At 43.6% G+C, this 27786-nt stretch overlaps 1 protein-coding gene across 1 annotated transcript in view; it reads left to right on the top strand.

Moving 5' to 3' along the window:
• The window catches only part of SLC13A1 (solute carrier family 13 member 1), a 311708-nt gene that overhangs the window by 108236 nt on the left and 175686 nt on the right, over positions 1-27786 (top strand). Inside the window, exon 2 of the mRNA XM_069229886.1 lies at positions 23242-23370. Within this exon, the coding sequence (XP_069085987.1) occupies positions 23242-23370 (129 nt within the window). The remainder of the gene's footprint in view (positions 1-23241; positions 23371-27786) is intronic.

Here is a 27786-nt window from a genome sequence, read left to right on the forward strand (position 1 = left end):
GGAGGATAGAGGGCCTGCCCTCATACAAAGGACTGCCACACCCCCTACTGGGACCCTGGCAGACAGGATTGAACTGAAAGGGGACCTGGTGCATTTCTTAGCCACTCGTTGAAGCCACCCCCACTTCAAAGGCACAATTTAGTATAAAACAGGGCCTCTGCCCTACCTCATCAGACACTTGCTGGAGAAGAAACCTGAACCAGAAACTACATCCTGCCAAGAAGAACTGCCTGGCTGCTCAAAGGACTCACCTGTCTGCTTTCTACAAAGGACTGCTGCCTTGCTGTTGGCCTGCTGCCTTGCTGAACTCTTGTCTGGCTGTAAAAGTGCTCTCCAAGGGCTTGGATAGAGCTTGCCTCCTGTTCCCTGAAGTCTCAGGACCAAAAAGACTTCTCTTTTTCATTTGGACTCTTCGTTCGCCGAAAATTTCGACGCACAGCTTGCTCCACGGTGAGAAAATCGCCGCAAGCCGAACCAGAAAGACGCTGCTCGATGCAACGCCTGCGGTGCGACCGGAACTTCGACGCACGGCCTCGCATGGACAACGCCACCCGCCTTCCCAAGAGGAAATCAACGCGACGCCTGCCGTGAGGAAGAAAATTCCACGCACAGCCCCCCCGGAACGACGCGCAGCCAGAAAACAAGCCGAGGAATCCACGCACAGACCCTGGGACATCTGGTAATCCCGCGACCCATAGAAGGAGACGGTCCGCGTGCCGGAAAACGACGCACGTCTTCCCCGAGTGAAAAATAACAACGCAAGTCCGTGTGTGAAGGGGCGCAACTGACGCACACACCATTTTTCCTCCCGTAGAACGAAGCACGTCTCCCCGCATGAAAAATAACGACGCACGTCAGTGTGTGAAGGGGCGTAACCGACGCACACACCATTTTTCCACGCATCTCCTCTTCTGCGCCCCTCTGCGGAGATTTTCCACTCCAAACCAGGTACTTTGTGCTTGAAAGAGACTTTGTTTACTTTTTAAAGACTTAAGACACTTCATATCACTTTTTAGTGATATCTTTACAAATTCATATTGCATCTTTGATCGTTTTGACCTGCAAATACCCAGATAAATATTATATATTTTTCTAAACACTGTGTGGTGTATTTTTGTGGTGCTATATTATGTTATTGTATGATTTATTGCACAAATACTTTACACATTGCCTTCTAAGTTAAGCCTGATTGCTCGTGCCAAGCTACCAGAGGGTGGGCACGGAATAATTTGGATTGTGTGTGACTTAACCTTACTAGAGTGAGGATTCTTGCTTGGACAGAGGGTAACCTGACTGCCAACCAAAACCCCATTTCTAACATTGGTGATCAGCGGTGAGGATAGGACTTGAATTTGTGCAGTGACATACAGTAGCTAAGTATTTCACTACCTACCCACAGTTGAAGGTCAACTTGATTTTTCATCTTTTTTTTCTTTTGGCTCTCTGATGTCCTCCTGGATATATTATTGATATTTTGGACTTTGGATTTTGGTTTTGCCTGTGATACCTGATCAGATTGAGAATGGGTATCTACCGTGTGTCATACGTTGTGCCTACTGAATCCCTCACTGAGGCTGACCAAAGGAGGCTTTGTAGAAAATGGGGACTTCCTATGTCAAGGAGATCCACTAAGATGGAACTGCTAGATATCTACATAACCTGGGGGGAAGAAAGATGGGCAGAGGAAGAGGCAGCAAAAAACCAAATGACTAAGGACTCCTCAGATGAGGAGGAGGACTGCTCAGATGAGGAGGAAGACTACTCAGATGAGGAAAGAGAACCAGTGAAAAATGAATGGATCCTAGAGGCAGAGCGGTGGAGAGAGGAGCTAGATGACTTTATTGAAAGGGCTGAAGCAGCAAGAGCCTTAGCCCTGGAAAAAGAAAGGATTGCAGCTCAAGAGCAGAGCTGTGAAGAGCTGAAACTGGAAGCCGGAAGGGCTGAGTCCAGTTCAGATGGTGGCAGCAAAAATCTTGCATCCATTACTGCTGAAGAAGGGCACAAGCCCAGAGATGTGGTGCCCAACTTGAAGAAGGAAGTTGACATACCCCAGGCGGTTCAAGAGTATGAGGTAGTTCCCGTTATGCACAGGGTCCCTTAGAAGGATTGGGGAACTGGCACAGGGAGTCATATTCCTACTGGGGGGAGGGACACTTTACTGGCTCCAGAAGAGAGTGACAGAGAAAACGGTTCCCCCCGGTGGACGTCCTGGATATAGAGTGTGGAGACATCCCAGAAGAGTATGGGTTGAGTGTCAGGGACAGTCAGATACTGTCTCACCAGTCTCAGGAGGATGAAGTAGAGTGCTTTTTCAAGGCTGAGTCACTGGATGGTTGGGTGAAGCGTACTGTGGTTAATACATGTGAAGGGCAGAGTGATGTAATTGCTGGAGAGCATATGTCTGGTCCTTATTTTCCAGAGCTACGCCAACACCAGGTGAAATGTGAGTTCTCTGACCCCAGGGAGCTTACAATGGAGGCAGACTTCTGGGTGAATACCAGAGAGTCTGAAGAGGCATTTGGGGGTGCTCCTGAAGGGAGTGGTCTAGGTGTTTCCCATCCAAGTGAGGTGGGAGAGGATTGTAGTGTCCCAGGTAGGTCCCAGGTCCTAGAGGATTCCATGAGGGAACACCAGGAGGGAAGCCTAGCCTGTACCGTAGGGGCACCTGTAGAGGGAGGCTCCGCAGTATCAGAAGAACTTGGGGGGGGGGGTGACTGTAGCCAGCATCCCACCAGTTCTGGTGTCTGGCAGTACCACTCCTAGTGAGGGGGTGCAGATGTCCAGACAGAGGGTTGAGAGGGGGTTGCGGACCCCAGTGGAGGTCCTGGAGGGTCAGGGGTCAGCTCTGAGAGCAGAGCCCCCCAGGAATGACCCAGGTGAAACCGTTTCTGGTTTGGGGGAGATCCAGACTCTGCCAGATGGGCAGAGGTCAGGAGACCTGCACCAACCAGACTCCTGTGTAGCCCTTGGAGACGGTGTTTCCCTGGTGGGGGGTAGGTGTGCCCCCCAGAAAGTCCTGGTTTGCCAGGCAGTGATCCAGACTGAGGGTACAGACCCTGGGCTGGAAGACCAGGTTCAGGGTGTCCCCCCGGACCTGGAGGGAGGGGCTACTGATAACAGTGCCCCTACCATGTTGTCTTCTGAGGAGGCCACTCCTAGTTGGAGGGTGCTGGACCCCAGAAGGGAGGGCAGGGGGAGGGAAGCCTCACCCCGGGCCCTAGTCCAACCTGAAGGTACAGACCCCAGGTTGGAGGGCCAGTTGCAGGTTAACATCCCTGCACTGGTGGAGGAATGGTGAGGGTGGCTTCTATAAGCACCCTAACCATGTTAGACTCTGGGGGTACCGCTCCAGGAGGGAGGGTACAGAGCCCCAGAGGGGAGAACCAGGTTTAGGCTGTCATCCCTGACCTGGTAGAAGGGAGAGTGTTTAAAGGGTGCCCAGCACCTGGGGCTACCGCCCCCACACTCCACAGCCACAGTGGTGGGAGAGCTTTGAGAGGCCTGGGGCCTGGCTCTCATCCCTGACAGCTGTCAGTAACCACTGTGGCTTGCTGTCCGGGTGGACAGAGTTATCCCTGGGGAGGGGACAAGTGTCACACCCCGGGGGTAGAGTGGGCAACACCACTGTGTTGGTCCTGGTGGTACTGTCTCGCTCCTGGGATACGTCTGTGAGCAAAGTTAGGTTAGGTGCTGCACAGATGGTATCCGCAGGTAAGGAGAAAGGTTCCCCATGGGTTGGCTTAGTGGACCCTGAGAGTGTAGACAGAGGGATCCAATTGGAGTCAGGAAGGCGAAGAACTGGAGCATGCCCCTGCTGTTGTGGGCCTGGGTCCTTGTTCTATCGCCTCAAACAGGGAAGTACATCAGGATAGTGATTGTTCTCCCCTGGCTTTAGGCTGGTGGGGGGTCATGTTGGACCTGGCTTTTTGACAGGGTCATCCCCAAAAGTTTTGCCTCCTTCCTCCTATTTTTTTTGACCTGTTGTTGTTGGCTTTTGAACTCTGGGCACTTTACCACTGCTAACCAGTGCTAAAGTGCATATGCTCTCTGTGTAAATTGTACTGTTGATTGGTTTATCCATGATTGGCTATTTAATTTACTTGTAAGACCCTAGTAGAGTGCACTATATGTGCCTAGGGCCTGTAGATTAAATGCTACTAGTGGGCCTGCAGCACTGGTTGTGCCACCCACTTCAGTAGCCCCTTAACCTTGTCTCAGGCCTGCCATTGCAAGGCCTGTGTGTGCAGTTTCACTGCCACTTCGACTTGGCATTTAAAAGTACTTGCCAAGCCTAAAACTCCCCTTTTTCTACATATAAGTCACCCCTAATGTGTGCCCTAGGTAACCCCTAGAGCAGGGTGCTGTGTGGGTAAAAGGCAGGACATGTACCTATGTAGTTTATATGTCCTGGTTGTGTAAAACTCCTAAATTCGTTTTTACACTACTGTGAGGCCTGCTCCCTTCATAGGCTAACATTGGGGCTGCCCTCATACATTGTTGAAGTGGCAGCTGCTGATCTGAAAGGAGCAGGAAGGTCATATTTAGTATGGCCAGAATGGTAATACAAAATCCTGCTGACTGGTGAAGTCGGATTTAAAATTACTATTCTAGAAATGCCACTTTTAGAAAGTGAGCATTTCTTTGCACTTAAATCTTTCTGTGCCTTACAATCCATGTCTGGCTAGGTTTAGTTGACAGCTCCTTGTGCATTCACTCAGACACACCCAAACACAGGGTACTCAGCCTTACTTGCATACATCTGCATTTTGAATGGGTCTTCCTGGGCTGGGAGGGTGGAGGGCCTGCCCTCACACAAAGGACTGCCACACCCCCTACTGGGACCCTGGCAGACAGCATTGAACTGAAAGGGGACCTGGTGCATTTCTTAGCCACTCTTTGAAGTCACCCCCACTTCAAAGGCACAATTTAGTATAAAACAGGGCCTCTGCCCTACCTCATCAGACACTTGCTGGAGAAGAAACCTGAACCAGAAACTACATCCTGCCAAGAAGAACTGCCTGGCTGCTCAAAGGACTCACCTGTCTGCTTTCTACAAAGGACTGCTGCCTTGCGGTTGGCCTGCTGCCTTGCTGAACTCTTGTCTGGCTGTAAAAGTGCTCTCCAAGGGCTTGGATAGAGCTTGCCTCCTGTTCCCTGAAGTCTCAGGACCAAAAAGACTTCTCTTTTTCATTTGGACTCTTCGTGCGCCTAATATTTTGACGCACAGCTTGCTCCGCGGTGAGAAAATCGCTGCACGCCTATCCAGAAAGACGACGCTCGACGCAACGCCTGCGGTGCGACCGGAACTTCGACGCACGGCCTCGTATGGACAGCGCCGCCCGCCTTCCCGAGAGGAAATCGACGCAACGCCTGCCGTGAGGAAGAAAATTCCTCGCACTGCCCCCCGGAACGACGCGCAGCCAGAAAACAAGCCGAGGAATCCACGCACAGACCCTGGGACATCTGGTAATCCCGCGACCCATAGAAGGAGACGGTCCGCGTGCCGGAAAACGACGCACGTCTTCCCCGAGTGAAAAATAACGACGCAAGTCCATGTGTGAAGGTGCCCAACCGACGCACACACCATTTTTCCTCCCGTAGAACGACTCGCGTCTCCTCGCGTGAAAAATAACGACACACGTCCGTGTGTGAAGGGGCGTAACCGACGCACACACCATTTTTCCACGCATCTCCTCTTCTGCGGCCCTCTGCGGAGATTTTCCACTCCAAACCAGGTACTTTGTGCTTGAAAGAGACTTTGTTTACTTTTTAAAGACTTAAGACACTTCATATCACTTTTTAGTGATATCTTTACAAATTCATATTGCATCTTTGATCGTTTTGACCTGCAAATACCCAGATAAATATTATATATTTTTCTAAACACTGTGTGGTGTATTTTTGTGGTGCTATATTATGTTATTGTATGATTTATTGCACAAATACTTTACACATTGCCTTCTAAGTTAAGCCTGATTGCTCGTGCCAAGCTACCAGAGGGTGGGCACGGGATAATTTGGATTGTGTGTGACTTACCCTGACTAGAGTGAGGGTTCTTGCTTGGACAGAGGGTAACCTGACTGCCAACCAAAAACCCCATTTCTAACATTGGTGATCAGCGGTGAGGATAGGACTTGTATTTGTGCAGTGACATACGGTAGCTAAGTATTTCACTACCTACCCACAGTTGAAGGTCAACTTGATTTTTCATCTTTTTTTTCTTTTGGTTCTCTGATGTCCTCCTGGATATAGTATTGATATTTTGGACTTTGGATTTTGGTTTTGCCTGTGATACCTGATCAGATTGAGAATGGGTATCTACCGTGTGTCATACGTTGTGCCTACTGAATCCCTCACTGAGGCTGACCTAAGGAGGCTTTGTAGAAAATGGGGACTTCCTATGTCAAGGAGATCCACTAAGATGGAACTGCTAGATATCCACATGACCTAGGGGAAGAAAGATGGGCAGAGGAAGAGGCAGCAAAAAACCAAATGACTAAGGACTCCTCAGATGAGGAAGAGGACTGCTCAGATGAGGAGGAAGACTACTCAGATGAGGAAAGAGAACCAGTGAAAAATGAATGGATCCTAGAGGCAGAGCGGTGGAGAGAGGAGCTAGATGACTTTATTGAAAGGGCTGAGGCAGCAAGAGCCTTAGCCCTGGAAAAAGAAAGGATTGCAGCTCAAGAGCTGTGAAGAGCTGAAACTGGAAGCCGGAAGGGCTGAGTCCAGTTCAAATGGTGGCAGCAAAAATCTTGCATCCAGTACTGCTGAAGAAGGGCACAAGCCCAGAGATGTGGTGCCCAACTTGAAGAAGGGAGTTGACACACCCCAGGCAGTTCAAGAGTATGATGTAGTTCCCGTTATGAACAGGGTCCCTGAGAAGGATTGGGGAACTGGCACAGGGAGTCATATTCCTATTGGGGGGAGGGACACTTTACTGGCTCCAGAAGAGAGCGACAGGGAAAAGGGTTCCCCCCTGGTGGACATCCTGGATATAGAGTGTGGAGACATCCCAGAAGAGTATGGGTTGAATGTCAGGGACAGTCAGATACTGTCTCACCAGTCTCAGGAGGGTGAAATAGAGTGCTTTTTCAAGGCTGAGTCACTGGATGGTTGGGGGAAGGGTACTGTGGTTAATACATGTGAAGGGCAGGGTGATGTATTTGCTGGAGAGCATATGTCTGGTCCTTATTTTCCAGAGCTACGCCAACACCAGGTGGAGTGTGAGTTCTCTGACCCCAGGGAGCTTACAATGGAGGCAGACTTCTGGGTGAATACCAGAGAGTCTGAAGAGGCATTTGGGGGTGCTCTTGAAGGGAGTGGTCTAGGTGTTTCCCAACCAAGTGAGGTGGGAGAGGATTGTAGTGTCCCAGGTAGGTCCCAGGTCCTAGAGGGTTCCATGAGGGAACACCAGGAGGGAAGCCTAGCCTGTACCGTAGGGCCACCTGTTGAGGGAGGATCCGCAGTGTTAGAAGAACTTGGGGGGGGTGACTGTAGCCAGCATCCCACCAGTTCTGGTGTCTGGCAGTACCACTCCTAGTGAGGGGGTGCAGAAGTCCAGACAGAGGGTTGAGAGGGGGTTGCGGACCCCAGTGGAGGTCCTGGAGAGTCAGGGGTCAGCTCTGAGAGCTCTCAGACTTACCCTGACTAGAGTGAGGGTTCTTGCTTGGACAGAGGGTAACCTGACTGCCAACCAAAAACCCAATTTCTAACAATGACATACATCCCACTCGGAGAAACTTTCTCTTTTTCTGCTGTTTCTTACTACTAAAGGTGCTTTTGTCAAAAATAAGAAGTTTACACAATATTACCAAAAGAAACCTCTCACATATGAGTGGCCTGGTTCACAAATGTTTTAAGAACTACTTAATTGTTGTAGAAAACAATTTGTGATTGCACATTTTAGGTATTGAGTCACAGATTCTATATTTGTTGCATATTATCTTCATAAATTCCACTTACGGTAGATGAAAGCCCACCAGTACATCAGATTTTCTACCATCATCAATGTAAGTTTGGGGAAGTAAGGGGTGCATTCTGGGGAATGATCCTGAAATGCAGTGGGCACTGTAACTAATCCAAAATATTTACAGGTAATTGCACAACTGGGAAGCACACAGACTGCTAACATACTATCGTGAAAGAATAGTGTAGATGCCTTTACAACGTAGGAAAAAAGAAGGAACACCCATATTTCATGAGGGTGAACAGGAGAGGAGTTCCCCAAATGAAAAATATTTTGAGGAAAATGGTTACATATGCAAATTAATATTTTCTGCATTCTTTATTCTGAAGTACTTCTTGAAATCTGTGACTGCTCTAGATTTCCAAGACTTCTATAATTCTTTGCAGATCACATAAAAGGTGAAAACTACTCCCACATATATAGAAGACTGACTGGTGCATACGCCCATCCCTTCCAAGCCCTCCTTGTGAATTGGACCTGAAACATATGTAGATTACTTAGATTTGTTCTTTTTGAAATCAGTCACTGATGTTAAGACAACCTTACCAGCACTGTTCATTATTTTATAACCATCTTAGTCATCAGCAGAGGCTAAACAGACCCATGAACTCCCATCCTACCATCAATCACATTACAAGAAACAGACTTACATGTACCTGTTAGAAATGGGTTCTTTCGTTGGCAGACAGGTTACACCTGTTCAAGAAAGGACCCTCACTCTAGCCAGGGCAAAGGAGAAACACACCTGGTTAACCCTCACTCACCCCCTTGGTAGCTTAGCACGAGCAAGCAGGCTTAACTCAGAAGCAATGGGTGAAGTATTTGTACGACACACAAAGTAATACAGTGAAAACACTACATAGTGGACACCACACCAGTTTAGAAAAAAACTGTAAAATGTATCTAAATCAACAAAAATCCAACATACACAAGTCAAGATATGAATTTTTAAAAAGAATAAGTGTCTTAATCTATACAAAACAGTGAGAATGTTGATTTTGCACAAAGTACCTGGTTAGGGCAAAAAATAAAGCCGCACAGGCGAGCATGTGCCAGAAAAGGCAGCAATGCATCGATTCTTTCCTCACAATGGAGGCCTTGCATCGTTTTCTTATCTGGTTGGGTTGACAATGCGTCATTTCTTCTCCATCGCAAGAAAGAGATGCGTCTATTTCTGGACGGGGCACCTCGGATCCGCACAGAGTTGTGTTGACTTTGACACTCAGGGATGAAGTGTGGAAAATCCGGTCGCACAGTGTTAGCAAACTGGGCTGCATGGGGTTTGCATCATTATCAGCAGCCGCAAGCGGGTGTTGCGTCTCGTTTCTCCAGCCGGGATGTGTCGACCTCCCAGCCGCAATGCAGGTGAAGCATCGATTTCAGCCGCATTGCAGATGGTGTGTTGAAACTTTCCCCACATGGCAGTCTGTGCGTGGATTTTCAGCTCTTGTTCTGCCAACTTCACCTTTCAAGGGCCCATGGACTGGATAGGACACCACTTGTTAGGGCAGGTGTCTCAGCAGAGAGTCCAGGTGCTGGCAGAGGAAGTCTTTGATGGCCCTGAGACTTCAAAACAGGAGGCAAGCTCAGTTTAAGCCCTTGGACATTCTTCACAAGCAGGAATATACCACAAAGCCCACTCTTTGTTCCCTTTTACAGGCAGAAGCAGCAACTGCAGGATAGCCCAACAAAGCACAGACACAGGCAGTGGCAGCACTCCTCTTCAGCTCTTCAACTCTTCTCCTTGGCAGAGGTTCCTCCTGGCTCCAGAAGTGATCTAATTTTCAGGGGGTTTTGGGTACAATACTCATACCCCTTCCTGCCTTTGAAGTTGGTCAACTCCAAAGGGAAGTCTCTCTTGTTTGCAAGATCCTGTCTTGCCCAGGCCAGGCCCCAGACACACACCAGGGGGTTGGAGACTGCATTGTGAGATGGCAGGCATAGTCCATTTATGTCTAAGTGAACACTCCTCCCTCCATTCTAGCACAGATGGCTCATCAGGATATGCCCACCTCGTTTGGTCTCACTCTGTAGAGGGAACTCACAAAGAGCCCAATTGTCAAACTGACCCAGACAGGGAATCCACAAACAGGTAGCGTCAAAGAATGGTTTAAGCAAGAAAATGCCTACTTTCAAAAAGTGGCATTTTCAAACTGACAATCTAAAAAACATCTTCACTAACAGATGCATTTTTAAATTCAGAGACCCCAAATTCCATATTTCTATCTGCTTGCAAAGGGAATCTGCAAATACTTAAAGGGATCCCCCATGTTAACCTATGAGAGGGATAGGCCTTGCAACAGTGAAAATCAAATTTAGCAGTATTACACTGTTCGGACATGTAAAACACATGTACATCTCCCACCTTTAACATACATTGCACCCTACCCATGGGGCTACCTAGGGCCTACCTTAGGGGTGCTTTACATGTATAAAAAGGGAAGGTTTAGGCCTGGCAAGTGGGTACACTTGCCAAGTCGAATTGGCAATTTAAAACTGCACCTACAGACACTGCAGTGGCAGGTCTGAGCCATATTTAAAGGGCTACTCATGTGGGTGGCACAACCAGTGCTGCAGGCCCATTAGTAGCATTTGATTGATTTACAGCCCCTGGGCACCTCTAGTGCACTTTACTAGGGACTTACTAGAAAATCAGATATGCCACTCATGCATAAACCAATCAGCAATACAATTTACACAGAGAGCATTTGCACTTTAGCATTGGTTAGCAGTGGTAAAGTGCCCAGAGCCCTAAAGCCAACAGAAATTGGTCAGAAAAAATAGGTTGATGGAGGAAAAAAGACTGGAGAATACCCTGCAAAAAAGGCCAGGTCCAACATTACCCATGACTGTTGATCTCCAACTAAAACTTACACTTACACAGCTACTCGAGATGCAAAGTAATTTTTTAAGCAAAAGTAAGCAAACTGCAGTATTGAATGTATAATTTTAAGGGCTTCCTTTCATGGTGAGGACCCATACTTTACAAGGACATTTTATTGACTTTCATCACAGTTTTCTCATGAGGAGAGGGCAGACGACCTCGAGAAAAGATTCAAGAAAGTAAATTCCAGATACTGAGCTAGCCTTCGAAAAATCCTTACTTAGAAATGCCAGGTATGAGAGTCAGGATAAATGCATCAGAAGCAAAACGGCCTGCACAGTAAAGGTTAATGTGGGCATACCGAATGGTATTGACAAAAACAAAATGGCATTGGATCTCACAGTAATATTAAAGCAAATTGTGAGGTTTGTCAATGACCTCTCAAGATTTTACAACACTTTTTCTTTGGGGGTGAAGAACTTGACAAATGGGGATAAAACAATCGTAGAATATATTAAATCTAATAAATCACTTCAGAATCCTATGATGGTGAAGAATAAAACAGACCTAGCAGTTGCAACAGGGGCCTGAGGTTCGCCATTCACTCTCCCAGTGACCATAAAATGGCATCCTTTGTCATGAGTTTCCTTTGCATGATAGCAGTTCTTTGATGATTTCTGCATTAGCTGGGGGGGGGGTTCACAAAAAGTGTCTGCATCCTGTAACAGTGACCTCTAATGACCTTTATATCACTCCTTGGATTATTGGTGGAGCTGGATAAACTGTTTTTCCATAGCATACGGCAGTGATAAATGTGTAAAAACACAAGTTCAAATGCCCAAAATCCTTCTCCGGAGAACACTGCCTGCTGGCACCTCCTACTTCTAAAATGACACCAATTCACTTCCACCACTGGCATCGTCCCCACATCTACTACTCACTTGAGCTCTGATTCATACTTTTTAGGGTGAAACTGCACTAAGGCAGTTTTCCACCCAAAAGTTTAGCACCGGCTTGCACCATTTCGGTGCAATAGCCGGGCACCATATTTATGGAATGGTGCAAGCTGGTGCAAAGAGTAGGCTAGTGTAAAAAAAAATTTCATTAGTCGGGTGGGGCTGGCGGTATGGAAGAAGGGGGTTTTGCACCAAAAAATGACATTAGGCAGGTTAGAGTAAAAAAAATGATGTTCCACCATGGAAATAGGCCCACAGTTCCCCTAACGCCAGCCCTGACCGAGGCGTTAAAAAATGGGGCAAAGTAAGCTTTGCACCATTTTTTGGCCCCTCCTCTCTCCTGCGCCCCATTTTTGCACGGGAGTATAAATATGGCATTAAGGCCATAGAGTCATTTTTTGCACGGGAACTCCTACCTTGCATCTCATTAAGGCAAGGCAGGTTTGCACATCCCAAAAATTACTTTAACTCCCTAAATTGGGCGCTAGATGGGTCTAGCGCCAAACTTATAGATATGGAGTTAGTTTTGCACCGAATTAGAGTAAAATAAAAAGGACGCTAATTCGGTGCAAACAGAGTATAACTATGCCCCTTGGTTTGCTGCCTCTTATAGCTCATGACCTGAACTGCAGGGAGAATTTCAGATTTTTAGGTGTCTCCAAGAGAAATTGTTTGAAAAAAATAGTTGATTCAATTGCTCTTTATTTGACCAAAATCACGATCATAAAAGAAACATTGATAGTCATTAAAAACATACATATAAAACAGAATAAAAACTATGAATGATGATAAAAATTATCACAAACTACACAATGCCAATAGAATAAAAGAGACATAAATTAATGCGTATTATATAATCATAGGGGTCCTCAACCTAATTGCCCGCGGAATGTAAACTGCTGTTAGATGGGAACTCTGCATGTTTTGCAATGTCTGTTGGCAATTAAAGGCTGCTCTGTTGACTGGTATATTGACTTGCTTTGAAAAAGGTCAAAGATAATGCCTTCTCAGTAGCATATAAAACTTACAGAAGAACATAAAGTGCAGAGTGCTTTGAACGCAAGAGCCGTCACAGGGGCAGATGGGTAGATTCCTAAAATAGGAGCTCTGAACAGGGAAGGCCACAAGAAAATGCACTGTGCTTAGCCTGAGCCTAACCAGCAAGAACCTATGAGACTGATTCCCCACCCACATTAGGAATGGTTCAATGCCAGGGAATGTCTACATAAGCTTGGAGGTTTGCTTGCTAGCCTCACTCTATAGTCTATTATCCCAACACTGAGCTATACATTTACACCTCAGCGTAGTAGAAAAGCTTGCCTTGAGGCTGCCAGGGGCACTAAGGGAAATCTTCATGCTGCGGCAAGTGTTGCAGATATACCTTATCCAAGGAATGTCAAGACATTGATCAAGCTGCAGACAGTCAGTGAGGATAGCCCGATTAAAATAAGTCTGGTTCCTTGTCCAGATTCAAAGCCACAAGAGTGGGGGTTGCATTTTTATGACATTGTTAATATATCCCAGCCCCACCACCAAGTGGCAGATAAAAGAGCTAGTGCTTGTAGGTCAGTATCCTTTTAAGAAAACCGTTCTCCACAGTTTGCATTTAACCTTGCTCACTGATGCCCCCCATATCCGCCCTGTAGGATGCGACTGCGCAACAATCAATCAATACAACATAACAAAGACTGCGTGGCACTGTTATTGGGAATGAATGTGAGTGAGTTACAGTGAGTGAGCATGAATGCTTCACAGTATGTGGGAATAAGTGAAAATAAATGAATATGTGTAAGATTGGTTGCAAGTGAGTATGAGTGAAGCAGTATGAGTAGGTCTGAGGGCCTGATTACGACCTTGAGGGCTCTGACCGATATTCCGCCTGCTGTTTTACAAGTTCCATAGGATATAATGGAACCTGTAATATGGCGTGCAGGATAGCCATCATGTTTGAGACGGGTTATCCCATCCCTCAAGGTCGTAATCAGGACCTGAGTGTTACTAAGAGTACTTGCTAAAAAACAAGAATGAGTGTGTCAGAGTGACAATATGTAAGACTGAGTGAGAAAGAATGAGTGAGTCCAAGTGAGTGTGTAATAATCGATGAGTGGGTCAGAGTGAAAGTGAGCATGAATGAGTGAGAATGAGTGAGTGAGTAAGTGAATGTGAATAAGAGAGAATGTGGCGTTATGCTTGCAAGTCTGCAGTTACCCCTGCATACTGAAGGAAATTCTTGGTTGCACTACTGGCAAAATGCTTGTGCTAGTGTACTTGAGGAAATTCTTAGCATGTCAAAGTATTACGTTAATATTTGGCATATGTGGTCAGCCATGGAAAAATATTGTTGCTGGCTTACTGGAGGAAATGCTGGTACTGGCTAATGATAATACGTGGCTTAAAGGAGGACAGTCGTGCATAGTGGAACGAGGGCAATCATGACCAGAGTCATGGTATATGGAGAGAACTAATGGCAAAATTGTGACACTAGCATATTGTATGTTGTTTTTGATCTAAGGGGTACTCATGACAAAAGGGGGAGGGGCATCCATACCAAAATGCTGGCCCTGACCTATGAAGGCACCCACAGCATATTCTGAAAAAACATGGAGACAACTCATAGAGAGCGTCAGGTTTCTTTGGTCACCTTGGACACCATGAAAATACTTGAATATTTAAGGAGTGCCCTTTTATGGCATATGCCTTTTTAGCACATTTATGTCATAAACCTTCTTTAAAATCACTATTTGACGCTACTATTTTTCAGATATTTTTCAGGGGATCCCCCCTCATCCCCAATAATAAAATCTCCCTTGCTCCAGTTCGGAGCAGGTATTACGCCCCAACCCTTTTAAAGATCACAGCCCGTCCGTGCAGGAACTTAAGGAAAACTTTGCCTTAATGAGCACTGTTTACTTTCTGGAGCTTTCACTGGGATCAGGACTTTACATTTAGGTTTTGAAAAATAGATAATTTCAACAGTGCAATTCGCACTCTTTTGATTAAACAAACAATTATTTAAAAAGCAAAGTTTTGAACACATTGTTGCTTTGTTTCATTAGTGTTAATGCATGAAAAACAACGTGTGTGAATACAAACTTCACCTCTTTCTGTACTTTTCCCGAGTTAAAGTGCTTTGCAAATGATCAGGAATACAAAAGTATTAGTAATAAGGAATAGCTTAGTTCACATTCAATATGAACTATGTAATGGTGTATATTAATTAATACAGGTGAACTTAAATACCATTGCTCTTTGAAAAATCACTTTTTTCCCTGTCTCTATGATTTATTAATACATTTCTCATTGTACTCTACATCTGGAGGAACTATAAAACCAAGGCTCTTTGTGGTACAAATAACTTAGGCTCCTGGTACTGTTCAGTGGTCTGAAGCACTATAATCTCTTCAAAAACATAGGGCCAGATTTACAAGGTTTTTGTGCCTACTTACACCACATCACCGCCATTTTTTTATCCTAATATGGCATTAAGTAGGCATTTCTGATGTGCCATATTTATAAGGTGTTGTAATTCATGCAATGTGCCACTTTATAACCCCTCGAATCACATTATGCCTACGCCAGGCATGATGTATGTAAAGGGGCGTTCCCCCGCAACGAGGACGCCAAAAATGGGACAGTGAAATCTTCAAGATTTCACTGCGTCATTTTTTCCATCATTTTTAACGCCTGCACATTGCAGGCATTAAAGTGACGGCCCCATAATAACCTATTGGCCTTTCTAGTGCTTTGTTGAACTAGCACCATGATTAATGACGCTGATCCAGCAAAGCACCCCAATAGCGTCATAAACTTTGATGCTATTGTGCTAATGTGTGTCATGGTGCACTGTATCATAAATACAGCTCTACCATGGTGATGTTAGGAGAACTAAGGGCGGCGCAAGAAAAGTGGCACATCAGGAGTGATGCACCACTTTCTTCTAGATGTGACCCATAATGATTTAAGTGATACAAAGAGAAAGGAGTAAGGTTCCCCGGTCTTGTTGCCATTCAGGGAAGCAAAGTTTTAAGTTATACAAAGGGATCCTGGAGAGGCACCTGAAAGGAACGTTCCCACTGCCTACATAGCAGGATTCATTTATTTACGCTCAAGAAAACCCACATTAAGGAGGAAATAAATAATCCCTAAAGAACTGCGGTACTTTAGCCCAACAGGGTGACCCAATGTAAAATTTACTGGAATTACATAGCAGAAGAAGACCAAATTATTTGGCGGGGTTGTCTAAATTATGCCAAGAAAAGGAATGTGACACATTTTGTAACAGTATTGCACATGTTCACCCTGTCTGGATAAAGGATTCACCTCATTAGTTACCAGTTTACTGCCCAAACCCAGAAATAATCACTTGAAAGATGATCCATCAATTTTTTCAAAGACTCTTTTAGGGCGCAGCAAGTAACTTTTGTTCCGTTTGAGGTAGAAACAAATGTTTTAGATGTTAAAATGTACAAATTATGCAGTAGATGAAGGATTATTTGGCAAATATACCTAGGCCCAGATTTAAGAGCGCCTTGCGCCATTCCAATGCCACAGTAACATCATTGTTTTACGCTCATGTGACGGAAGGTCAAAAATGTCACATCATATTTACAAAGTGGCACAATGCATGCATTGCGCTACTTTGTAACCTCTTGCACCATATTATGCCTGTGTCAGGTATAATGTATGCAAGGGGGGGCGTTCCCCTGTTAGTGGGACTGAAAAACTGTTGCTAAGAAATCTAAAAGATTTCTTTGCATCATTGTTGCTGGGATTTTTAATGCCTGCTCAGAGCAGGCGTTAAAAGGAGGCTCCTCAGGGGGTTTCGCAGGACTCAACATTTTTGACGCTAGTCCTGCAAAGTACAGAACTAGCGTAAAAAATTATGACGCTAGTTCCTAGCGCCGTATTTCAAATATGGCACACACATGGTTGAGTGAGGGGTACGCTAATAGGCGCAAGGAAAGTGTCCCTACTTTTCATATATCCGCCCCCAAGTTCATAATCACATAGGAAATGCTGATCTCTGTGATTTGCAACAGAAGGGCAAATATAGAGCGCTTGTACAGGCAGGAGCTATATGGTGAAGCAAGAGCCAAAGGTTCAAGGGATTTCCCCCAATTTCAAGCCGCAATTCCATTAGCTGTGTATTGACTTTTTATTGTGATGTCTTCGGGAAGACTGAATGATCTGCAGTGAAACGGAAACTATTGGTGCAAGTACTATGTTTTTAAAAATATGTTTCTTGTAATTATAGATGCTGGCATAAAAATCTATTTTTTGGTAAATTTCTTGTTTTACTGTATTATATTATAAGTGCATTTTTATAGTGCTTCATTGCCAGATGAGGCAACAAAGTGTATTAGCATACAGGTAGCACGCCACATTGTAGGCAATTCTTGGTCTGAGGGATGATGTTTTCACATAATGCAATTATTATCTCTGTATTCTAAGTGGCACGCCGTTGAGTGTTTGGAGGACTAGGTAAAACTGACATTACTCTTTGTATATGTGTACAATTTTGTGAATTTCGTGTTACATGGAATTTCTGAAGTTTTGTAAGAGTGAAATTTCACAGTTTCTCTCCAGGCGACTACTTTGAGCAGAAAATGCCTTGAGGGAGACTTGTTTGAGCAAGAAATGTCATTTGAGAGAGATTTTCTCCTCAACTCACTTCCTTTGCCATAGTCGCTTATGAGCCCTCACGCCAAAGTTTAATTGACAATTATATGTGTTATTTTCTTAAACCTTCACAAAGAAATTGCAGCTTCACCCGCTCATGGTTGTATTTCAGGATCCATCCTTTACAGTGCAGCATGAACAAGATCCTACATTGTTCTTTCTTGCTGTAGAGTAAGTAGACCGTTACGGAATAAGAATGTGAATAAACCAGGGTAATAGCATAACTGTGCACAACAGTGGCTGCAAATGTGTCCATGAGGTATTGCTTGTCCTTTTGGGACTATGGAAACACATAGTAGAGCAGATTTAGAGGGCTACTCACCAGTGCCTAATTTGTAAATAAAAAGGTGCCGGTGCCCAAAGCCCTCCTCTTAAACACGCGGCTGCTGCAATTAAATGTGGGAACATGGAATACTGAGGTGGCGTAATCCTGAAGCCATCTCGGGCCTCTTCAACCATATAAAGCCACTTCCTGCCCCTTTGGCTCAATCTTGCAGAGTTCTGCTTTATCCCTTTGTCACTATTTTTCGTTTTTCCCTTCATCCGTTTTTCCCATATGTGTCTTTTGCTCGCAGCAAATGCTTGAGGCAGAAGAATAAGCCCCGGTCCTCAAAAAAAGTGCCGGTGCTCAGCACCGGAAACAACAAGTACAAATTAAGCACTGCTACTCACAGTAAATATGGAAACTTTCTAAGGCAAGAGTAGAATTATGTCTTGTCAGGTGGGGGTGAGGAACTCTACCTCCCAAAATGACACACTGCAGCAAATAGACTGGATACTCCTGCGGATGGAATACGTTGTGATAAAGCAGAGGTGGTAAAACAAGTGCTTAATTTGTAAATAAAAAAGTGCTGGTGCTCAAAGTCCTCCTCATAAACCCACGGCTGCTGCAATTAAATGTGGGAACATGGACTAATGAGGCGGCCTAATCCTTAAGCCATCTCAGGCCTCTTCAATCCATATAAAGCCACTCCCTGCCCCTTCAGCTCACTCTTGCACCTTTCTACTTTCTCCCTTTGTGACACTTATTTGTTTTTCCCTTCCTCCGTCTTTCTCTTATGTGTCTTTTGCTAGCAGAAAATGCTTGAGGCAGAAGAATAAGCGCCAGCCCTCAAAAATAAGTGCCGGTGCTCAGCTCCAGAAACAACAAGCACAAATTAAGCACTGGGTAAAACTTCTCTTCATGGCATGTTTTCATTTATAGTGACAGCTTGATTTCTCTGTGGAATGACTTTGATGCTTCTAAAACTGTAGAGGAATGTTCTCTGAGCACATTATTGATCAGTCCAATTGAAGAACCCACTGAAGTACTGGAGGTGTCTGGACATTGCCTACCAATGTAACTGCTGACATCCTTAGTGGCCAACTAACCAGTGCCCAATCACAAATTGTGTTTGTTGTGTGAAGATCATCATAAGTGGACAAGTGTGTTGACCATGAATTTAGCAAGATGCCTTTCTTCTCCCTTCATGAGTCCCTGGGAACCCCCTCTTCACACTCTTACTTGAGGTATGTGCAGAAGGCAGTGGATCTGTGCTTTAGTTTGCCTTCATCAGGCAAGCTGATGGAGCGGTGGTACTTGAAGAAGGAGATGATAGTAAAGACGAGGCACGGTTGTGCCCAACATACATTCTTTCAATTTTTATTCAGAGGGGCACTACTTGTATTTCTTTCCTTTCTTATCAGGTCCCCAACCATTACTTTTCATGTGCTATGGTGGCCGACACCTGCCCTTGTTGGTAGACGGCACACATCATCAAACCATTCTTCCTACCTCTTTCCTCTATAAGCACTCCGCACCTCTATTTCTGCACACAGTCTTAATTCTAAAGAGAACAGTAATGTCTTCCTCTAGCCCAGTGGATTGGCTGAAAGACTGCTGTGATAGGAGGCCAGCCTCAAACAAATGTGGGAACTGGGTACCAAAACCACATGACTGAACAAGAGAGGGATCAAATAGCAATACATAGTCGAAAACTCAGAGCATTTCAGAGAAATCATACAGAGTTTCACTTCCATGTTGTCGAATTTCCACCTTCCTCGTGGTATCTACTACATAACTGTAGCACGATTGGTTCAAGTGACATGATTTATTAATTATTTTCTAAAAATTTTAAACTATTTTCCGGCTACCAAGCAAAAAAAGAATCCCAGCCTTACTCATGGTTTACGTATTTTAGCTGTCTGCTAATTCAAAAAACTATTGTGATGGGACCATGAACAATAATAACTTAAATACACCCTGGTCCCCCAAAATAAATGCTGGTGCCTACCATCTGCAGCAGCAACCACTAATTGGAAATAATCGCTTGGTTCACGTGTTTCTTACTATGTTCACACTTGTTGTACACCTAATTTCAGTTTAGATATTGTATTGTATTGGAATGTATCATTTCTATACCAGCAACAGTCAAGTGTGAGTGGCAATTCCGAAATCTTGACTCACAGAATTATTATGAGTATACATCTGCACCCACAGATGAACAGTGGAAAATCCACGAATTGAATGGATTTTCTACAGTACCAAGTTGATCAGCAATGGTGGAAACTTGTGCATTTTCCAGGGGAAAGAATCAAGGAAGTGGCCATGAAAAAGGCAGTGAGAAGCCACAAACTGTAATTTTGCATTTATTAAAATACTACTTGTTTGCTTTACAGCTCATTATCACAGAGGTAAATTCTGGAAAATAACTGAAAAAATTGTTGTTATTTTACACCTCGAAATTGCCTCAAGGGATGTGTGGCCTGATGTATCGTATGGTTTCACCAAGTTTGTGTCTATGGAGAAATGAGTTGGTACATAATAGCCTTGGTCTTTAAAATGGCATTGCAAATGAGAGAAACATTATTTAAAATAAATCAAGTCTGTACTATTAAATAACAATGTATTGAAAATATAATTCCTTCCCAATGGCTTTCACTCTCAATTCACCTATCTGAATTTACTGCCAGCAAAATAAGGCATACATTTAAAACTTGGATAAAACGACAGCCAAAGTGCAGAATATTTCAAGGGGTATACGAAACAGGTTGTCACGGGCACTCAATGGTATTTTTTTTTCTTTTTCTCTCTTTTTCTTTTCCCTTCTGTCTCTGGGAGAGACAGAACGGTTTCCTTTTTTCTGTACAATAAAGACACCTGAGCTCCACCCCAGACTCACGTGCACAAAAGTCGCTCTCTAAACACCAAAAATAGAACCATTTGGACGCGTTCTAAACAGCACAAGAACAATTCCGTTTGTTTCTCTTTATTATTGGGCACGATTCTTCTAGTCATTTAGTGGTGCATTACCTCACTCCCCATCCCTGTAGGATATATAGAAAACAAAGAAAAGGCCACTTGCCGTTCTCTTCGATTTCTTTCATTCCTTTCTTTCGGTCCCACGATGGGGAGGTCCTCCACCGAAAGATCATCCTAAAGAGGAAAAGGGGAATAGAGAAGAAAAGAAGATCATTACTCAAGATCAGGAAAAGACAAGCTAGAAGAAAGAAGAGAAGGGGAAAAAGAGAGAAAACGCTCACATAGACTGAGCACATTTGATCATCCTAAAAACGAATATATAATAAAACTTCTATATAGTGACATTGTTTGTAGTCGTCTTCCATTATCGGGTAGTAAGGACCCCACTTCACTCAACTTTCAACATTTCCTAAGTCACTTGGATTCACTCTGGACACCAACCTCACCCTCAAGCAAAGCATTGCCAAAAAATAAAGATGCCCTGCTACCAGCTCTCCCCTAAAGAAAGTCAAACAATTTCTTCCAGAAAGTGATTTCAGAACTGCTGTTGAAGCCTTTCTTTTCCTCAAATCTGGATGGTAGTAACGTCCTGCTACATAACATTCCATATGACACACTGCCACCCCTATAGGGCATCTTCCACATTGCAGAACATGTCATCCAGGGTCTGAAGAAATGTGATCACATCACCCCCATCCTGATGCAACTCAATTGGCTCTCCTTGCGTGCCTGTACCACCTTCAAAATAAGCGGCATAATTTGGTAATTGTGAGCACACCCACTGCCAGGACATCGTTAGACTGCAGATTACGAAATGTAAAAAAGAGATAAAACAGAGCGGCAGACCTTTTCCATCTCTGCATCCAGGATCTGGAACAACATTCTCATATCCACCAGGACCACCTCACTGCTGCTCCAATTTAGGAAAGAATTGTACATTTACCTTTTTAAAGAACACTGAATCACAATACATTAACTGCCTATAACTTCTCCATCACTCGTCAACTTTATGCTCGTCTTTGACCTTCTACAGCTCTCTATTGCCTTTTGGGTAGAGTTTTACTACGGAAATATCATATAAATATATACATACATACTTGCATACATGCATACACACATACAGGGACATATAATCCCTGTGGAGAATTAATTTTTTCAAATGTCAGAATAAAGACACATTTGTTTTCGAAATGGAATTGGTAATAAATGAAAATTCCTTTCTTTAGGTTTTGGCCTATGCCTGGAAATCACTGATTTGTATAGATTCCTTGCATAGTCCTAAAGGTATTTTAAAAATCCTGCTGCACTGAAATGAACACAAATTGCAGGGCAACATCGGTTCCTGGTGACAAATCGACGACCCTTAGTTTTTGCATTGTGTATTAAACTTTAATAATGCTCAAGGAAGATCATGATGTGGTGCATGGAGGGAGAGAACGTGGTGTACTAAAGAATAGGCTGTCTGCAAAAGTTTAATAAAATTTGAAGCCCCTGGAAAGAATTCCTGATGGGGTACAATAGTATAGTGCGTAACAACCAGGTACGGCTCCTCTGCTATGGCGGAGGACCGTCACCCCCCCCCCCCCGCCAGCAGCAGCTACAAACCTTTCAAAATAAAACAATAATAAATTATGTTTATTATCATATTATTTTAAAGGGGGGGGCTATAGGGGTGAGGAGCACAGAGGGAGTGCATTAAGCACTCCCCTCAGTGCGCATGTTTGTTTTGCTGGCCGTCGAAACACATATGCACACAGGGCTCTCTCCAACCCGGCACTGTGCTGCCAGGTTGGAGACAGCAGGCACAGGCTCCCAGTCTGCCTTGGAGCGCCCAGCCAGGGCACTTCAGCCAATTATAACACTGCTATGAGCAGCGTCATGATTGGCAGCAGGGCAGGCCGGGAGCCTGTGCCTGAAGTGCAGCAGAGAGCAGATGTGCAGCAGTGCGATTAAGGTAAAAAAAAAATCAAATATTTTTTTTATTGTGTTTTATGCCCGTCGCCCCCACCCCGACACTTTGCCCAGTCACCAGCCGTGACTGGTAACAACACGACTGGCAGGAGGCAAATATAGTAAAATATTTGAAAACATTCATTCTGTGGACTGACTCTTGACTCAGAATGTAATAATTTAAGAGGGGCACTGTAAGGCTAATGTTGGTTCTATGATCATGTCACAACATGAAACCTGTATATGTGCTATCTCGTTTGTGAATGTGACTGTATGTTTTCTACATGTTTGTGAATTGATAAAAATTGCTTCAATAAAAGAAAACAGAAGGATCACAATGATATGGTTAGCGTTCACCTTCATATTAATCTTTGTACGTTGGTGAACTCTTATCTGGCTCTTCATGTGTAGCAGATTGTTACATATCACCAGTACTTATCATGACAGAGGAGTTTATAGGTATATTACTCTATCTAGGATTCCATGAACTGTGCAATAAAAAAAGATCACACCTATCCGGATCACCAGGGCATTGAAATGTTGTACAGAAGTCATTGAATGTCTCTGTTCTTGAGGTCTTTTTGTTTTACTAAATCTTTACATGTCCTCCTTTCCCCTACAGGAAGCAGAATGTGCATATGTATTGTTTGTGGTCGCCATTTTCTGGCTGTCAGAAGCACTGCCTATCGCAGTCACCTCTTTCATACCAGCTTTAATGTTCCCATTGTTTGGAATCATGAAATCCAAAGAGGTGAGCAATTTGTCTACTTTTGCTAGTGGTGAATTTTGTAAAATGTGTTATACAGAGTTGCCACTTTACTGGTGGTGGAAAAATCAAATATTGTTTAGGAAACGTCAGGCACCCACAAAGAAGACCTGCCCCCGCCAAGAATATAGTACTACATCCTGAATCATTGATATTGCTCATGAAGTCCTGCGTCTTGTTGCTTCACAGGAACCCATACATACAAAAGTCCACTCGAGCAATCCTGACTTGCCATCTTCCGCATTAGTGTGGTCTTTACCTGCCTTGGTGATAGGATGAGTAGGTCACTAGTGAAATATCCTACATCCTTAGATACAACCTATGGCACAAGGGGCCATGTTCATGCACTCCTGGAAACGACTTCAGCCTTGTCACAGCTAAACCTGTTTACATGTCAGAATACCAAGGTCAAATGTTCACACTATATCGACCTTCCACTACATTGTAAGTTAAGTGCATATTATTATATGAAGTCCAACTATATGTACCTTGGGAAGTAAGTGTAAGTGTGATTATGATTAATAATTGTATGTTTACCTTACAATATAGTGGAAAATTGGTGCAGTGCATATGAAACTACTGCTATGTGAAATATCACATTCAATATAATAACCTCCCCCCTTACCTCGGAGTTCCTGAAGTATAGAGGTGATTCAATACAAACCATCCCTGATAGCAGTTCATACACATTGAAGTGCATCAATGGAGCCGGCAGCTCCAAGCCATTCCATTAAATACTGGTGTCACCAGAACTCTAGGAATAACTCCAGCTACTTGCTGTAAGGACAATGTAGGCACTGTACATTCTCTTCTAAGGCCCCCCTCACCCTCAAACACAGCACAACTATCTGCAGCTCGAATCCTCTTGTCTCTTCAGTTTAAAACATCTGACCCTTCGTGAAACCTTGTCTGACTGTCCATTTGATCCATTCCACCCTGATGTCCTACCTACAAAAGTCCATCCACTTTCTCTTTCTACTCAACCTTTGGCTTTATTTAATGAATATGGAAAACTAATTGCCTAACATTAATGCACAATAACATTCTCAATGCCCTTGAGGCTTCTACTCCTGTTTCAGAATATGCAGTTGTTGTTTCATTATCTCTTCCAGTCCTACCCCTCAGTCTGTTCTACGTTTACCACTTTGTTCCCACAGCATGAATGTCAATAAAAAAATCCAAACTGAAAAAAACCCTAAAAATAAAATGCTTCTACTTGCCATTTCTCTTAATTCTGCTACTCCATTTTCTACCTGAGAGGTATTTTACCAGAGTACTGTGTTCAAAAATTCGTGCTATACAAATCCCTGTATCCAGAACTTAAACTACCAAAACTTTATGAAGGTAGGTCTTGACAGATATAGGTAGTCTATAGAGAAAAGTCTGTACAGATAAGTCATAAATTGCTATACTTGACTCCATATTTACGTATCTTGCTTGCTACAATATTTCTGTAGCATAACATTTTGGGGCTAATATTCTTACATACAACCTTCTTAAGGACTTGTTTTATGAGTTCTTTATGTATCCTGTACCTCATTCAACTGTTTCTTATGACTGAAATTCCACTACCTGCCCTCTCTCTTCTTCTATTTTTCTTAACCACTGCTCCTCCAGTGTCCCTATAGCCATGCCTCCTTCCAAAACATAATTCATTATTTGATTCCTCTGGTAAGCCTTTTGGCCCTTACCTAGATGTGCATGAGACACCCAGTACCTCAAAGATACACATTCCATTGCCCACTTCAGTTTCCATGCTGAGTTTGGAAAAACACTCACCAAACCCTTCCCTGTTCCTGCTTCAATATAGAGGAAACACCTGCAGCAGCCCCACAGTTTTTTTGTCTCTAGGACAGGTCAGAGAGGGAGCCTGGAGGGTGTGCAACTCGAAGTTGCAGTTGTCAGGTCTTGGGTGTGTGGTCTGTCATATCAGGAAAGACGTTTGACTCATGGTTTTTGTCCAGTAGCAAAGCTGCCAATAAACACCACAACTCAGTTTTTTAAGGAAACACTTACCTGCAGACACGTAGATGGTGAAAGCAGATTCTGGATTTCTGTAAAGCAGACAGTCCCGTTTGTACTACATCTGTCAGTCAAGATCCAGAGAGTTTGGGATTCATGTAGCACTCCTGGATTACTCTTGGGTCGGAATTGATTTATTTACACTCCTTCATCAGTTGGCAAAGTTATGTAACAGATTTCCTAGGTTCTCCTCCTCCTCCACTCAAGCTGTCTTTCTTAATAAAGCTGTCATTCAGCTATGTTTACTTGTTGGTTTGGAGGCTGAATGGATTTGTGCTCTCATAGATGTTATCACATCAATTCAGCAAACACAGAGTGGCTACTTTGAAGTTGAATGTTCATCACTGAACGACTGTTATGGTTTGGTGAGGGCACATTTTATTAGATACCTGTGTAACCTTTTGAAGGTCTTTCTGTCATTATTAGTTTATGCTTGGTATTTTGGCCATTTGCATGTGACATCAATGAGTGCCAAAATAAACAGTCCGGAAGGCCTTGTTAGAGCTGGCCAACAAAGAATCTTATGCTTCGCAGGTCCTTTCCATCTGCGAAACTGCTATCTTGCCCTCTATTAAGAGCAGTTCTTCCACCCATGCCCTCTGTTGGTGGAGAAGCTCATGTGGACTACACTGTTTGAACAGTTACAAAATATACCTCTTATGTTGCTCTTTTTTGAGTTTGTACCATAGTGACCATAAGCATGGTTGTATAAGTGAAGGAGATAAGGGTTCTTTTGACTTCCCCTTTTATTTGAGGATTTCTTGTGATCATTTGGCTTTATGGATGGATCTTTATTTTTTCACCGAGATACTTCCCTCCCAGCATGTTAATTCCGAAACAATATTTTCAGAATGTTTTTTACCCTGTCTCACCCAAGGAGGACCTTCTCAATACTCTCAACATAAACAGGGCCTTAAATTATACTTATGCAGGACACACCAGGACTGTAAGATCAGACATAATTTTCCATCTTTAGATCAACCAGACAAGGAGGAATACCTTCTAGGACAAAACTATGCCTTTGGATCCAGTTCCCCTTTGAGGACTGCCGATGATGATATTTTGTGAGATCTAGAGGGCATAGACTCATGCCAGCAGGATCATACTTTCTCTCCTGTGCTTTCAACCTATCACACTTACCGAAAGGTGGTCTATTTGTGTCCAAGCAAAGAAAGGTTGCTGATCAAAAGTGATGATTCATATAAAATCTAGGCCTACCTCTCAAAAGTCTTGCTGCTTTATAAACCAGCTTGTTGCCTTGATTCTACTGCTCTAAATCATGCACAGGGGACATTTTTGTTATTCATACATAATCTCACAGCAGGAGTTGAAGAATTTCACATTACCCTTGTTCTGAGAAATTGTAGAAATGATGCTATTATGTTACATCATATAACCACATGACAACAAAACTGCAAAAAATAGCATGAGCACAAGGAACAACACAACTAACCACTACAAGGAAAGACTGCAGTTTATGACACCTGCACTTTTTGTGATACGTTGTGGCACAAAATGCATCCTTGCATCTTAAATAGATTCAAGGGCATATTCACACTAAAATATAAATCAAAATGGCAGTTTCTCATTTTACCTAGTTATCTATACTCTTGCTTCATTTTTCTGAAAGTTCGTGTAATTATGCAAAAGCAAATTGCCAAATCTCACACATCCCCACTGTAAACCTCCTTATTCCCAGCTACAAAAACTTGAGTGTTAATCTTTGTATGTTCAAGATACAACCTATGGAACTCTGTCCCACATCATCTAAGACTTGTACAAATCTTCCTGAGATTCCCTAAGGGATTGAAGACTAAACTCTTCCATGCTGCCTACAAAGCTGCCAAAGGCCAATTGTCCTAAAATGTAACTGCTTCATGAAATTACCCACAATTCCTTTTATTGGTGAGACACCTAGGACTTACAGCTTTCCAATTATGAAGATGTTAATATATTTCACTTTAGAGGAGTAGTGATAATTGTTCAAGCAGACCTCTCCCCAACAGTATGAACTTTAATGGACTTGCCAGTCTATCATATTCCATCGCCAGTAGTAGAGCAAACCTCGAAACCACTACTCCACTTTAGCTGCTTAAACTCAATCAAGGGCAATGCTTTGGAAAGTAAAATAGAATTTCAGTTTAATATTTGATGTGGAAGAGAACTTTTTAATTTAGGAGTCTTCTATCTATATTAAATTCTTTCCAGACTTCTCTATTTGATTTAGGCAGCTGAAAAGTAAATTCCCACTGGAATTTAATTACATAACTTTGCTGCAAAAATGAGTTCCTAGTGTTGAAATCATTCAAGCTTTGGCTACCTCTCCATATTTAATGACCTATGTTTCTATTTATTTAAGTTGTCCTGCATTATCCCTGG

This window comes from Pleurodeles waltl, chromosome 4_1 (genome assembly GCF_031143425.1).
Source record: "Pleurodeles waltl isolate 20211129_DDA chromosome 4_1, aPleWal1.hap1.20221129, whole genome shotgun sequence".
Classification (NCBI taxonomy): domain Eukaryota; kingdom Metazoa; phylum Chordata; class Amphibia; order Caudata; family Salamandridae; genus Pleurodeles; species Pleurodeles waltl.